At 36.2% G+C, this 17,032-nt stretch overlaps 1 protein-coding gene and 1 long non-coding RNA gene across 3 annotated transcripts in view; one reads left to right on the top strand and one right to left on the bottom strand.

Annotated features, from left to right (window-relative positions):
• The window catches only part of LOC120093580 (uncharacterized), a 197,410-nt gene that overhangs the window by 30,592 nt on the left and 149,786 nt on the right, over window positions 1-17,032 (bottom strand). The gene's annotated exons all lie outside the window — the stretch shown is intronic.
• Ptprq (protein tyrosine phosphatase, receptor type, Q) overlaps window positions 1-17,032 on the top strand; it is a 182,501-nt gene that overhangs the window by 34,852 nt on the left and 130,617 nt on the right. The window contains 3 exon segments of the mRNA NM_022925.2: window positions 8,872-9,054; window positions 9,744-9,845; window positions 13,465-13,585. Coding sequence (NP_075214.2) covers window positions 8,872-9,054; window positions 9,744-9,845; window positions 13,465-13,585 — 406 coding nt within the window.

Here is a 17,032-nt window from a genome sequence, read left to right as displayed (position 1 = left end):
TGTTGTTGTTGTCTTAGTTGATCTGGTTTGTTTTTGAAAGCCTGTTGTGTGTCACAGTTTCTGTTCATGGCTTACCTGTAAGTGATTGTCTTAATCGTGGAGTAGAGTACAACACTAAGCCATTGTTTTCCGTCATTAATAATTGAAGCTCTGAGAGGGTCATTCATTCAGCAAACATTTACAGTGTTCCAATACCTATCTAACATATAGCAGTATAGAGGAAAATGGTTTCATATTTCCCTAAAGTTCATAGTAATTGGTGGGAATTTAATTGCTGAAGGCCAGCCAGCTGTCTGGTGATAAAGCTGCAATTGAAACCAAGCCCACTTAATTCTCAAAGTACATGCTGGAAAATTATAAAATGTAGTGAGGAGCTCACAGCTTATGGTGGTGGTTGGCTATCTAATCTTTGAATAACATGGGGAAGAAAATGATTTTTCTACTCCATTGTGATTTTGAAGAAGCAAACTGCTTATTAGATATTTTATTTCTTAAGTGATTATCTTATCAGGGATATACCACATTTTAAAGATGAATTACAAAACAATTGTTTTCTGGAAATTGCAGGGCATGTGATATTTTACTTCATAGTGGAAAAAGTAAATGAATTTCCAATCCATTGTCAAACGATTTTAATTCTAAAGCAGGGATAATTGAATACAAGAATTTAACTTGAGACGTGATTTAAAATGAGAATTTTAGTTCTAGAAAATTTTTTTTAAAAAAAGCATGCTGAACTTTCTAAAGACAAGGCAAAGTAGGACTATTTTAATAAAATAACCAATAAATCATAGTGGATAATGTAAAGTCAAGGCTTGAGGGTTGGTCTCCTGAGCCCCATTTCAGGGTTCATTTATTAGACTCCTGATCTAGCTATGAAATAACAATGTTGATGGGAAAACCTATCCCTGAGCTTCCGGGCCCACCTGTTCTAGTGGGTCACACAGAGCTGGCTTGACAGCCTTCTGAGAAGCTGGAGGTCAGCTCGTGGAGGATAGTGTTGAGTGCCCGAGAGGCCCACTCCCTTGAAGGAGTAGTTTCCACAACTCCTGCACATCTGCCATCTGTACAGAAGAAGACAGTGGGTACCAGAGAGATGCCCTAGCTCCCATTGAGCTACTAGCTTTATCTCCCTTGACAGAATAAGAAGGGTTTTAAAAGAACTCTAGGATATCATCTGAGGAAGAATGACTTCAAAATAGCAATCTGTCTATTCTTAGAATTTAATAATATTATTAAAATAAAATTTCTCACAAAAAAAAGCACGCTTCACTTAGGGTTTAGGTATTGCTGTTGTTATAACTCATTGATGTAATAATGTTGATAATTACAAAGAAGAGAATTAATAATCTATTCAAGAATATCGTCAGGTTTAGATTATTAGAGTTTATTCTTGGAAGTAATCTGTGGCGTTCAAACGGGGACGATCGATACAAGCTGATTTTGTGTGCGTGCGGGAATGAGTGTGGATGTGTGTAGGTTTGCTTTCGTTACAGAACGTGCAGTTTACAAATTAGGTTCGTTTTCTTTTTCTTAGTATACAGTAATTACCAACCTAAGGAAAATCAATAAAAACGAATCCGTTGATGGCATAGACAGATTCTCTTTCCCTCTTACCACATATCTTTCTTTAGGGTAAGCCTTTAAATAACTATTTCAAACTTTCCTGACTTGGTTAAATAACACTAATGAATATGACACAGATTTATACCAAATTCTGAAAGAATACTATGAATTTTTACATATGAATAGATAAATCCTTTAAATTTGTCTTTTACTTTACAATTTTATATACCAAGCAAATTGTCTTAGGGTATTTTTGTTACGGCATTCCTTATGATAACCACAAATCAAATTATATTTCTTGTTGAAGTATTTCAACTGGCAAGTATTACTGTGCTATTATTAGCATTGTGAGTATTCTGAATGCTAAAGGAGAAAATTCTCAGAGTGTCTCCACCCTCAAAAATCAGTGAGTCACTCCTCTGCCTGACGACTCAGCTCTGGGTATCTCCTAGGGAAAAAATGAATAAAATATGAAGACTGTCATGCTGAGTTCAGGGACATATTTTTGTCCTGGTTACTGATAGCAGCCAAGGAATGCTGGAGGCCCACCTTTGCAAAGTGTCTTTCAAAGTCTCAAGTTATACTTCATTAAAATTTTATTTCCACAGCATTTTAAATAGCTTTCCCCACCCTTTATAATTAGAGGATTTTTTTCTTCTTAAAAGGGAAGGGGGAATGATATAATTATATCATTTTTAAAATTATTACTTTAAAAAGAGTGATATTTTAGTTGAAATGTAATTACATAGATTTGACAAATATGTTTATTGAGTGTGATTTCCTGTAGTAGCCTCCAGCTGTTGCAAAGAGACGTTCCTTTGATAAGTAGTCAAGATTACACTTATCTGTGGGTTAAGGACAAACGTTTATGGATTTCAGTGAGGAATAATGTTGGTTTAGTAAGTAAGAGGTTTTTATTTTGTTTCTTCACCAAAAACCATGATTTCACAAGCTTTGAATAGTTAGTTAGGTTTCAAGTACCACGCATGATCTCCATCTTTTAAATTTTTTTGAGATTGTAATTTAATATCACTACCCTCTTCCCTTTTTTCTCTATAAAACCTTCCATAAGCCCCTGCCTTTCCTTGAAATCCATAGCCTCTTTTCTTACTAGTTATTGCATACATGTGTATAGAGATAGATAAGTGATAGATAGATAGATAGATAGATAGATAGATAGATAGAGAGATAGAGAGATAGAGAGATAGAATGAGAGTGAGAGAGATGACAGATATGGTGGATAGGTATAGATGATAGAAACATAGATATGATAGATATTATAGATAAATAGGTAGATAGATGACAAATATAGATGATAGATAAATGAAAGCTAGAGAGACACACACATGTACATACAGAGAGATAGATCTATACATAGATAGATATTTATACCCCTCACATTTATTTTTAAAATGTTTAGTTTAGTCTATATAATATTACAGGTATGTATGTTTTCAAGTTTGACTCTTTGGCAATGGGAAACCAGCTGGTATGATCTTTCCTATCTTGTTCCCAGATTTCCTCAGTTGCTACAGTTCTTTGTGCATGTTTAAGGAAGGTCTAATGGACTTTTCTCCTCCAGGTTGGACTGTGTGTCGCTATTATCCTTGTCCAGTTCACACTACTTCTAGTACTACCAGGAATTACAATGTCACAGCAAAGTACTGTACCCTCTGGCTCTTAGATTCTTTCTGCCCCCTCCCACATGTTCTCTGAGCCGTAGGTTATGTTTTGTGTATTTGGAGCTAGGCACCACAACTCTGAATTTTTTTTTACATTTTATTTATTTATTTATTTATTTATTTATTTATTTATTTTTTATTAACTTGAGTATTTTTTATATACATTTCGAGTGTTATTCCCTTTCCCGGTATCCGGGTGTAGAACATCTGTTGCAAAGGAAATTTTTCTTGATGATAGTGAAGACTAAACTTATCTGTGAGTATAAAACCAAATTTTCTTGTGCAACACTTGGAAAATCCTACTAAAAGGTGAGGAAGGGTGAGGAAGGATTGTAGGAGTCAGATGGTTGGTCAACAACTCCACAGGAAAACCAACGGACTCAACTAATCTGGACTCATAGGGGTGCACTGCTCAGTGAATCTGAACAGACATTCGGGGAGCGAGAGTGGGTCTAACATAGGCCCTCTGTGTGTGTGTGTGTGTGTGTGTGTGTGTGTATTAATTGTGTAGCTTGGTGTTTTTGTTGAACTCCTAATAGAGAGAACAGAGACTGTTTCTGATACTTTTGCCTGGTTTGGAGACCCTTGTTCTCTTATTGGGCTGCCTCATCCAGCCTTAATTTGAGGGGAGGTGCCTAGTCTTATTAAAACTTGATATTCCCTGTTTTGTTGATATCTCTGGGAAGGATGGTGATTTTTTGAAAGGAAATCGAGAAGGAATAGATAAATAAAAAGGAGGTGGGGGTCAGGAGGAGGTGAGGGACAGGAAAACACTGGGAGGAGAAGAGGAAGGAGAAACTGTAATCAGAATGTAATATATGAGAGAATAAATTAATAAAAATATTTTAAAGCAGGAGAAAATGTTTATTTATCATTGGCAGGGATTTTACTTGTTTAGAAAATTAGTGGTCATTGATTCTCCTCTAAAAGCATGACTTTTTTTTTTAGCACAGAACAGTTTGCTAGGTTTCCATTGCCAGGCTTGGTTTCCTTCCTGTTGAACAGGTCTTAAGTCTATGTAGAGGAGTTGTTGGTTACCACCAAGATATTTGTGGCACTACTGTACCTGCGGGTTATTGTGTCAGGTGGTTGTTGATCTGGTTCATAGGCATCATAGTTGGATAGGAATCTTGGTTGCTTCTCACCTATGTATTATGGCTTCTGGACCCAGTTTTAATAAATACATCTATAAGACACCTCCATACCGAAGGTTCAGAGATTACTGTTGAAGAGGAGGCAGAAATATTTTAAGAGGTAATACCTGATAGTATATCCATAAAATCTCAACAACATGACTGCCCAAGCATGTGTTGACTGAAATAATACCAATGAACCTGCCAAACTGGATAAACGAAGTTCATGAGGTGTTAATGGAGAAAGTCTCAACTTTACCTAAAATCTATAGGAAACAGAGTAAAGACGGGAGCAGGGAAGGTGGTCTTCTGTAAGAAAAAGAACACTAGTTGGTTGTCTAGTGCAAAATGGTCATCCCTTAAAGCATACATACATATAACATTATATGATCTGAACAGGTTAGATGTCTATATCATATCTCTCTCTCTATATATATATGTATACATATACATATATATATGTCTATCTGTATGTATGAAGAAAAATATCCATTTTTCCTTTAAATTTTCTTTTTTTCTTTTTACTTTTTTCTTTTTTTTTTTCAAAGCTGGAGACCGAACCCAGGGCCTTGCGCTTGCTAGGCAAGTGCTCTACCACTGAGCTAAATCCCCAACCCCCCTCCTTTAAATTTTTAAATTTTCAATGGAGTACATGTTTTTAAAAATATCTTCTGTTGATTCTGTGGATTTTCTTGGTGTCTGTTTATATTACCTCATATTTCTGATTTTGTTAATATATGTCTAATTTTGTGGATATATGATGTTTCTATACACATATACACACATACATATACATATTCATATGATAACAGTTAGCCATGAATTTCAAAGAGTAGGAGGGGATATAAGAGAGGGTTAGAAAGGAAGAAAAGAAAGGGAGAAATGTTGTATTAAGTTATAATCTAAAAAAGAAAAATATAATCTCATCATTTCTCATCTTTCTTTTACTCCCTAAAATCAGTCCCTCCTACTCCAACCATGGACCCCCTCATTACTCTCCTCAAATTCATGGCCTTTCCCCTTTGATTATTATTGTTTTACACATACACACAAATACACACAAAGTCTGTTAAGTGCTGCTTCTATGTATCTGATTTCAAGACTGACCCCTGGATGTTGGATAATCAATTAGGCTACCCATGTCTAATTCTCCCTCTTGCTGCAGTCAATAATTGTTAAATACTCCCTGGTGGAATTTTAAGGATCACTTATGTATGCTATCATAACATCTCAAAGTAATGAAACTTTCACATCTTCATTTCCCACTTTTATCTTCTTGATCTCTTTAAATTGTCTTATTATCTAGCTAAGACTTCAACTACTGTATTGAATAAGTGAGAGAGTGGGCAACCTTGTCTAGTTCTTGATTTTAGTGGAATTACTTTGAGTTTCTCTCCATTTAATTTGGTATTGGCTATGGTCTTGCTGTAAACTACCTTTATTATGTTGTGTTATGTCACTTGGATACCTAATATCTACAGGACTTTTACTAAAGGTCTTTTCTGAATCTACTGAGATATCACTGTGGGTTTTTACTTTTCTTCTCTTTTTTATATGGTGGATTACATTACTGATTTTTGTATATTGAACCATCCCTGCATCTTTGGGGTAAAGCCTACTTAATCTTTACCATGTGTTCTTGGAATTGGTTCGCGAGTATTTTATCGAGAATGTTTGTATCTACGTTCATGAGTTTTCTTTCTTTATTGAGTCTTTGTGTGGTTTAGGTATCAGGATGACCGTGGCCTCAGAAAATAAATTGGGCAATGTTTCTTCTGTTTCAATTTTGTAGAATAATTTGAGAAGTTTTGCTGTTAACTCTTTGAAAGTCTGGTAAAATTATGTGCTCAATGCATCTGGCACTGGGGCTAGAGGGGTTGGGAAACGTTAATTACAACTTCTGTTTCCATAGGGATTATTATTCAATAGGACTGTTTAATTCCTTAGCAGATTTAACTTCAGTAAGTCCTATGTGTCAAAAAATTTATCCCCCCTTTTTTTAAATTTCGTGAAGGGCAGATTTCTAAAGGATCTACTTTTGATTTTCTAAATTTTCTTGGTATCAATTGTTATGGTCCCATTTTTATTTCTAATTTTGTTAATATGGACAGCCCCTCTCTGCCTTTTAGTTAGTTTGGATAAGAGTTTATTAATCATATTGATTTTCTCAAAAAAAGAGACAACTCTGTGTCATTGTTTTTTTATATTATTTTTTTTCCCTTTTTGCTGTTGTTTCTATCGCATTGATTTCAGCTCTTGTTCTAATTGCGTTTGTGTTCTTCTTGGGATATGAACTCTTTCTGGTCTCTAGACTGAAGTAACTAAAAGAAATATTGGCAATCAGTGTTGAAAAGAGATACCCATGATCTCAGGCGTAGAAGTTCCTAAGTGGCTGTTCCAAGGGGAAAGATGTTTCATTGGTGTTTTTCTGGTAGCCATTTTCAGATATTCCGCTTGGAATGTTCATGCATGATTGAGTTGTCATATACATAGATGGAGACAGTCAGATGAGCAAGGCAGAAGATGAAGTTGGTGAAGATGGTTGTGGACTATTTAGGAAGATGCTGGGGACTAGCCTGAGTGTAGGCAAGTAAGAACACACCAGAGACAATGGGCAATGAAAACTGGGTAAAGGCAGAGTTTTTTAGATCAAGAGTGCAAGAATCAGTAACCTGTAAAGGTACGAGGTAGCAGACAGATGGAGGAAGATTGACAATCGCCGAACCACAAAGTCTGAGATATTGCTATGAAAGTCAACTTGAAGCTGAAGTAGAAGAAAATATTATTAGGGTTAAAGAGATCAGGGGATGCAGAGTTCAGGGGATTGAACATAATATTTGTGCGGATGTTGACACCTCTAAGGGTGGTAGAGGAAAAGCTAGTTTCCTTGGATGATAAAACTCTTTAAGATTTCTGAAGATGTGGTATCAAGAGACTATCGTGTATAAGATGCAACCTGTTTAAGCATGTGACTTAGGGGAGTGCCTCAGTGATGCCTAATGAACGAGGCTTGTAAAAGATCTGTGGTTCTTCAGGAAGAGGGAAATAGAAAGTAGCTGAACTCAGAAAGAGGATTCATAACTGTAGCTTCTCAGGTCCTAGATCCAAGTGTTATTGGGATTATGAAAGGAAAGCAAATTTAGTATCTCTGAATCCTTGGAGCCCGTGTCCTCACTAGACTCAAACTTTTACTTATATACAGAAGATGACAAAAGAAGTTAAGGTGCTTGCTGAAGATTTTTGTCACTGCAGCAGATTGGTTTCAGGTAGTACTAAAGATTTAGAATCCTTAGGAAGAGACAGTAGGATTATATTGCAAGCCATTGTTCCTGATGTCTATGGATTGAATTTTAATTTTTTTATCAAAGTTTAGGATGTTTTCACTTTTGCGTCAGCTTTTCTCTAAATGCCTTAGCTGTGATAGCGCCTAACTGGCACGCACTGAGGAGAGATCACTGTATCTGTGCTTTCAGGGATTTCTGGGTTTTATTATTCCATGTTTGTCAGTAGTAATTTTATGTCTACTATATTTGCAGTACCAATAATAAAACGGTTAAATTCCTGTCTTCAGAGAGAAAAAAAAGTCTGATAATAGAACCATAAAATGTGATAATGTTCAGATATTTTGTTTGCATTGTTTAATTGCTCCTTTGAATTGTTATTATTGTTTCTGCTGTCTGAAGGAACTTTTAAACCACTGTTGTTGCAACCTTGAACATTCCCCTCTGATACATATGCTCTTTAAAACCCATCTGTTGCAAAGAAATGCTTCTTTTGTGAAAAGTAAGAAAAACACCTATCTGTGGATATAAAGATAAAAAATTAGAATATAGTTAAGGCTACCCTGAGATCATATACATACACCTAACATTATAAAGACTGAGTAGTTTATATTTATATATATTTAGGAGCACACATATGCATATAATATGTATAACTGCATTAAATATTTTTAAAATGATAATAAACAACATTCCCCCTGTCTATCATCTCAAAAACATTAAAATACACAAAATGCAACCACACTCTCTTATTTATAATTTAGCATATTTAAGATATGTTTATTGTATTTTCTGTTGGGTTTCAAGTGTCTGAACATGCTTTCATCTTGCTCTTGTCAATTCTTCGACTGGACTTGAATGCCAATCCAATCTCTTATGTAAAAATGATTCAAGTTATTTTTTATGCAGTACTTAGGACTCAATAGTGTATTCATTGTGTGAAAATAAAAATCTCAATTTGAAACATCTCCAAAATTATATAAAGTTCCTCTGAGGAATCATAGCTTGTATTTTCCTTTGAGATGATCTCTCCATTTTTTAGTTGCTAAAGTTTCTTCAAACTGCACTGTGTTTATAACGTGTAGCATACTGTCATTCCATGGTTAATGTTTGTGTTCACAGATCTTCTTGCAATTGTGAGAAACTTTGATCCATGCAGTTTTAGGGTACAAGCGTTTTATAAAATTATATCTTCAATTTTTTCTTTAGTGCCTGATAGTGCACCAGAAAATATTACTTACAAAAACATTTCTTCAGGAGAGATTGAGATATCCTTCCTTCCCCCAAGGAGTCCCAACGGCATCATACAAAAATACACAATTTACCTCAAGAGAAGTAATAGCCATGAGGCAAGAACTATAAATACAACCTCTTTGACTCAAACCATTGGAGGTAAAATACAATTCTACTTCTTGATATCTACCTTTCTGATTGACAGCATGACCACAAGATATTAACCCAATAGGTTAAAATAACTTAGTCATGGTTATTTATATTACTGGGAATAAGAACATTATTTCTAACAAAATAATGTGAGAATTTATGATAGTCATATGAAAATACTCTAGGTGTGGCATTTTCTACAATGTCATATCTTATATTCACAACAGAAGGGATGTTGTGTGTGTGTGTGTGTGTGTGTGTGTGTGTGATTGCACTCTTTTGGAGGTTAGAAGATGTCGAGTGTTTGTGTTCATTTTTCTCCTCATAGGAGGCAGGATCTCTTGGTTGTTTGCCTCTGGACTGCATGTGCCAAGTTAGATGGCCTGTGAGCTTCTGCAGATGTCCTGACTGTATCTCCCATCTTACTGCATCAACAATGAGGTTCTGGTTACACAGTACTGTGCTTAGCGTTATATATAGTCTAGGGATTTGAACTAAGGTCTCCAATTTTCCATAGCTACGCACTGAGCCATCTCTGCAGGCCCCTTTTAGATGTTTAGTCTGAGAATCAATCCGAGTTTATTTAGCTTTTACTTTTGGAAGAGTGTTGAATTGAGAATCATCCCATTGTTTACCTCTTTGCATATTATTAATGGATCTATTCTCTGAGTTAATTTATCTATTTCATTTCTGTTCAGGACTGAAAAAGTATACCCATTATGTAATCGAGGTGTCTGCTAGTACACTCAAAGGTGAAGGCATTCGGAGTAGGCCAATAAGCATATTGACCGAGGAAGACGGTAAGACTCTACAGTGCATCCTGAAATACTTTGATTTTTAACATTCCAAGGAACCTGTAGAGATCAGAATGGGGCATTCTGGGTAACCTGTCCATAGATTGGGGACATATGCAGAATAAAACCTAGTGTAAATTTTATTCGCCTACACTATAAGTTATATACAGTATCAATACTATATAAATATTTCATTGTTATGGTATAAGAGCAGATACATACAGAGTTCTCTGTGCTAATGAGGTATCTAGAGGTGGGTTGAGCCAATAAGCTTCCCTTCCAGACACTCCTACCTGCAAAAGGTATTTAATGTCTGAGAAGTTGGTACATATCTAGCTTTGACAATGAGCAGTCAATAAATGATATGGATCCAAAAAAAAAAAAAAAGAGCAGATACACAAGACAGATTTACATCAAGTAAAATCATATAAAAATGCTCCTTTCTTTTGCCTTTGGAGCCAACTATACTATGCAAATATAAGTACAATTTTATGGGAGACTCTTAAGAATCTAGTTTTAGGTTGGATAGTGAATATTGTGTGCTCCAACAGTTTTCAGAATCTTTATGGCATTTACAGAAGTTTTGGAGTAGAATCTATGTAACTTTCAACATGTCTTATGTTATTAGGGTTAGATGATTAATACACTCAGTCTATATTTTTCAGTTTTATCAAATTATTATCTACAGCAATACCCTTAATATTAATATTCTTTTTTGAAAATTGAAAATAAATTTTTTCTCTCATGCAGTAAGTCCCAACCGCAGTTTCCTCTCCCTCCACTCCTCTCAGCTTGCCCCTACCATCCCCAAAATCTACTCTTCCTCTGTTTCCCATCCGAAAAGAACAAACCTCCAAGAAGGAACAACAAAACAAGCTTTAATAAGACAAGGCAAAAGCCCTCTTATCAAGACTGGACAAGGCAACCGAACGAGGGGAAAAGAGTCCTAAGAGCAAGCTCGAGTCCTACACATACACTCTGCCTTTTATGAGTCCCACAAAGACAAAAACACCAAGCTAGCATCTATCCTATATACACCGAGGACTTGGTGAAGGCCCATGCAGGCCCTATCCTTGTTGCTTCAGTCTCTGTGAGCTCCCATGTGCCCTGCTTAGTTGATTAGTGGACCACGTTCTCTTGGGGTCCTCCATCCACTCCAATTCCTGTATTTTTTTCATACATTTTTCAGAACCTGAGTAAAATCAGCCCTTCTTCTGGGACTAGTCTGTAGTGACTCCTCAGCAAGTCACAGGTGTATATTGCACTAGAAAGTGACTCTGAAAGATATGCTTTGGAAGAATATTTGGAGTTTAGTTTTTCTATTTATATATTTTGAAGCAATTGGCTTTTTGATGTAGAAGGAATCCTTACTATCATGTCATGTCAGCAAGGAGGTAGCATATATGTTTATGGTATATTTTTTCCATTCCTTTTCTCACGGAGCTCCATCATGCCAAGGGGATTGTACCCTGTGGGTGTTCAGAATCTAGAATAAGTCATTAGGGAGAGTGTTAAGAGGGACAGTGTGTTTTCTCTGCACCACTCTCATTTTGTTTGCAGTAATACATTTCATTACCACTGTGCACAGTGACTTGTCAAAGTCTCTGAAGGCTTGGGGTCATGGGTCAAGATTATCTCATCATTGTTTATCCTCACAATGATTGCTACATATTTAACCTTTTCTCTATTTTCTTCTTTTTTCATAGATTAGCTTTGCTTATTTAATAATCATTTTTGCAGTTCCTTTCAGGGTATGGTATCTTTGTCTAAAGTTCTGACTTAATAAAAAAAATCCCAATCATGACAACTCAAAATCTGTTATGGCTTAATCAAAGCCAGTGAACATTTATGCTCAGTAGGATATCTAAACTGTATGAATGCAGACTGTCTACTTGAGTTCTACAGTTGAATCATATAAGTCATTAAAAATAGGCTGACAAAAATAGGGAAATATTCACCTGAATTCTTGACCACATTGTATATATCAAAGAACAAACATTCCTTCATCCCCTTCTTGAACAAGTTTACTAAGTGGAGACTAGCCTGAGGAAGATGAATTTTCTGAGTTATATGCCTTGACTCAGAAAGCTTTCAGTGCAGATGTGACCTATATTTGACAAATATGTAAACAAATAATTTGTATAATTGTAATTACTGCTGGAAAGGGTTTCCAAAAATTATTTACTAGGCATAAAGAGGAAATTAAGTTACTCTGGGGCATCAGGGAAAGTGGAGTTAAGCATTCTGTCTATGCTGGGACCTGAGGGAAGGTAGAAGAGGAGGAAGTGAGTGAGGAGAGCATAGCAGAAGAACTTTTGTGCACTGACGCTCTGACATGCTAAATTGATTATGTTGTAAATAATTTTAATTTTTAAAAATCCATTTATTTTTAGTTTTTACTGTTGTGTGTGTGTGTGTGTGTGTGTGTGTGTATGCATTTGTGTACACTTTGCACTTATATGGAAGTCAGAGTACGACTCTTGGGACTTAGTTCTTTCCTACTACCATGGAGGAGTTTGGACTCAGGTCATTGTGGAATTTAACCTGTTCAGTTTGACCAGATTGTATTGGATAATAAAAGTAACCAAAATACACACACACACACACACACACACACACACACACACACACACACACACTTACATGTTCTTCCCAAGATTTTTAATGCTTATTATAGAACAAAAATGTAGAGTTGCTAGATATTTGTATCTAAATTACTTCTAGTTTCTGACGGACATCCTTTTCTCTAAAAGTCAACACAAATGATACTTTATACGTATGCTAAGAGAGTGTGTATGGGGTTTGCTTTGATAAGTGAAAGAATATTCTCTTTGAAGTGATTATTAGCACGTATCTAAACGGAGTGCAGACTCATGTGATGTCTGTACTCAACATCACATGACCGCATCAATGGAGGAAATACAAAGCAGAAGAAAACAAAACAGAAATGGCAACCATGGTTGTCACCACTTCAATAACTCCATGAAATAAGCTATTCTCAAAAATTAAGAAAACTGAGAGTAATTTTAACCATTTTTCTTTTAGTGTGCTATCCTACCTGCTATAATGGAGTTTCCTGTGAAACCCGTTCAAATATAAAGACTTATTAACTAGATTTTGATCCTACTCTAGTGTTTTCTGACACATCTGGGGTTGAGGAATGCCATTTGTCTGGATGAGGTCAGCCATTCTAAGTTCCTTCAAAATATATTATCATTCTTTGAATGTAATACATCTTTTTTCCCAATTCTTCATTATCTGGGGAGATCTTTTACTATGTGATACATTTATGCACCCCAATAAAACATTTGCTTTTATTAGAGAATGATATTTTACCAAAATGTTCTTAAACAGTCAGTGAGTCATGGTGACAGACCCGTGTTGTATTTTCTCATGAAATACTTTTTCCCATTGAATCACAGGAGCAGATGTTCTAACAGCCCCATGAAAATCTTCTTTCATCATTTTATCCGAACATAAACAATCAGGTTCTTCTGCCTATGGAGAGAAGTGCTGAAAATGATTCATTTACCACAGAGTTTATCAGAAAGATCTGTACACCTTTATTTTTACATTTTTCATATTTATTTAATGAAACGTGTCATTCTTTGTTAAAAATTTCCAGCTCCTGATTCTCCTCCTCAGAACTTCTCTGTGAAACAGTTGTCTGGTGTCACCGTGATGTTGTCATGGCAACCACCCTTGGAGCCAAATGGAATTATCCTCTATTACACAGTTTATGTCTGGTAAGGATTTTTTGGAAGTAGTTCTGAGAACAAATATTAATTCGTAATATAATAGGAATGTAGTGTTTATCTCAGAATGTGATGCTGCATTAGGGCCCTGATTATTAATAGGTGGGTTAAAATGCTTTTTATTAAGAACTAAGTTTACCTCACATTATGCACTTGGTCAGCAAACAAAAATCCTTGCAGTTAAAATAGAAAAGTATATTTTTCAAAGCTGTACTAAATGTATACTCTTGAAGGCCTGGATGATAAACTTACACAATTACAAATGTATGATTTAAAATATTGGAAAGCCTTTGACCTGCTTGTTTCCAAGCTGGGCTGGTTCACCCCTCCATAGGCAATCTGGTGGTCCCCTAATCCCAGGAGGTCAAGGTAAGGATGCAAACTTAGTGCAAACACCGGACAGCATAGCTCACTGCAGCCTAGAATTCCCGGACTCAGGGGATCCTTCTGTCTCAGCTTCCCACGTAGCTGGGACCACACACATGAACCACCATACCTGGCTATTTGAAAGTTTCTTAAAAAGAAAACTTTGCATAACTATTTTCAAATATACTTATATAAAATTTCAATTACAATTTAAATCAAAGATATGCTTTTAGATCTACTAAGGTCAACTTTCCATTGATGATAAGCAGCGATTTACTGGTTATTTTAACCTTAAGTACTTACCCATCAGTCTCGAAATTGATGAAATCTCAAAGTGTGTGTCCTATGAGTTAACAAACAGCTATATTCCTTTATGGCAATCCAGGAGAATAAAATTCTTATTTTGATCTAATGTATATCATTAAACAGAACCCACAACTCATGTAACACACATCAAAGATTTTTTTAAGTTATTTCAACTAAGAAAATAAAATTTATAAAGTCTTTTGTTAAAAAGAGATACTCCCTTGTATTTACACTTCTAACTTAAGAAGAACCAATGTGGGAAGACACTGCCCTATTTCAAAAGCTTTTGCTTTAGTTTTTTCCCTAAATTGTCATTTTTATCCCGTAATTCCTCTGTAGATCTTGTGCATAGTGCTTGTTAAAGGTTATATTTCTTGTAAAAATACATGATTTATGGTTGGTTTGCTTAGTTTGGGTGACAGTAGGAATATCATGAGAGATGCTAGTGAGAAGGAAGTAAGGAAAATGAGGAAGGAATTCTACTCCATCATCTCTCCGCTAGTTCATTCATTCATTCATTCATCTATGCAGAAATATTGGTAAAATTCCTCTCTACTCTCTAAAGCCCCTGCCTTCTGAGTCTACTGTTAAGATACAACTGGTCTGTGTACCATAAACAAGCCAACCAGAAAACATCAGGAGAAAGAAGAGAGCTTCTTCATAAAGTTGTGTTACTTTGTGATCTGAATAACCAGAAGATGCCTCTTGTCTGGTGTTGATCTATAGGGACCTTTCCAACAGGAGCTGATATTGACTCTACTTCCCCCTATGGGGGAACATGGCTTGTCATTTTGAAGAAGAGAGGGGGTCAGGTTGATAAGACTTATGGGCTCCTTATGGAGAGTAAAATTGTGACCAGGCATGACGAAGCTCAGATGTCAAGTCATAGGGACAATTTGGTTTTCCTTCTCCTTTAACTTATAGCTGCCAGAGCATTTCCAACAATCTGACCTCTATGGGGAATGGATTGTAGAAGGTAAAATTGTCAGCAAGACTACAAGAAGTAGATTGTTCAGTAGCATAGGCAAGAGATCATATTGGTAGTAGACTGGAGTGGTGGGCAGCATTGTACTAAATTTAAGGAAGAAAAGCCCAGATTGGTTTTGGAGATAAAAATCCAAATAATAAACAGATAAATCACTAATGGATCCTGGATGTTTTAACCATGGAAGTTGAATCCTGGATATCTGAAGTTTTGGTAGAATGTAAATAAAACAAGTTCTTTTGTACTGTGACCATGTCTCTCCTCACAAAACCTCCAGGAGTCTCAGTATAATACACAGCACACACGAGTCTGGACTGTGGATCAAACCACATGACTGTACCAGATTTATCTCTTTCTGGGTATGGTGTGTGATGATCTATAATATCCACCTGTTTTAAGATCCTTGCTATAATTCTAGTTTCTGTTTTTAATATTGAAGTACATAAATGTAGGAGAACTTTGTAAAATAAATGGTGGCAGATATTTTATACTTAACCTTATAGAAAGGCCAGGGTCACATGTATAAAACAAGACATTTATTCTCAATAGCTGGTTCTCTATGCTTTTTGTAATGATGTTGAAGACTGTGAAGACATTTCACATAACTCATGCTTTCACATTCGGTGGACATGGTTTAATCCAATAAATGATAAATTCAAAGTTCAGTTCCCCCCAGTGAATACATTTTCACTCATCTTTGAAGAGGTGTTTCTGCAGTGATTCCTGTCAAGATAGACTTGAGTACAAGAGAAGGTGGGTGAAAAAGCCAGGTCCCAATGTCTCCAGTGTGTGCGACTGCAGTTCACTAAACTTGGCCTCTTTTGAGAGCTTATCTGACACTGACTCACAGTAAAAGCTCCTGGTTTGAAAGTTTTCATTTTCTATTTTATTCTTGATTTTCTTGAGACTTACCCAAATAGTTGGGTCTTCTTGCCTCGTCTGTCTTGACCCTCAAATACTAGACTATTTCAGTTATTTTTTCCCCTCAACCCCGGACTGTAACGGCGCAGTGCCTGCAGGGTTCCTCCCTCCATGTCCTCCTGTCATTCTGGATAGTCGTGTCAGAACTTCTTAGACCCTGCTGCAAAGTGTGATACACCCACCAGCTTGAGATTTTCAACACGATTTCCACTTTTCCCTTTTCCCCAAGAAGAAGCCTTCCCTCTTTCATGACGTTTCCCTCCCAAATCTATTTGGTTCCTTTCATCACTCCTCTGAGAAACTTGCTAAACCACTTAGGTCCCTCTCTCAGAATTTTTTTTTAATCATGATGAAAGTAAATTTCCATTTTCTTGACACAGGGCAAGGGATCCTTCTTTAAAAAACTGAATGTGTGTGTGTGTGGGGGGGGGTACATGCATGTAAAGTGCATACATGTGTTTGTTTTGTGTAATATGTATATGCAGACTGCAGAAGGCAAATGGGTTGTCTTCCTCAATTCTTCCTTATATTATTTCCTTGGGACAGGGTTTTTTGCAGTAGTCAATTTGGATCATAAGTACTGACCTCAGTACTTTAACCTGACTGGCTGGCCAAAATGTTCTGTCATGCCTGACTCCACACATATACATTCACTGAAAGGTAGCTTACAGTCCCACACAGACATGCTCAGCATTTTTCATGGGCATGGTGATTTGAACTCAGGCCTCCATGTTTACACCTCAAACATTCTTTTTTTTTTTTTTTTCGGACCTGGGGACCGAACCCAGGGCCTTGCGCTTGCTAGGCAAGTGCTCTACCACTGAACTAAATCCCCAACCCCACATCAAACATTCTTATTG

Source organism: Rattus norvegicus, chromosome 7 (assembly GCF_021556685.1).
Source record: "Rattus norvegicus strain SHRSP/BbbUtx chromosome 7, alternate assembly SHRSP_T2T, whole genome shotgun sequence".
Lineage (NCBI taxonomy): Eukaryota > Metazoa > Chordata > Mammalia > Rodentia > Muridae > Rattus > Rattus norvegicus.
This window is presented reverse-complemented; position numbering and strand designations above follow the sequence as displayed.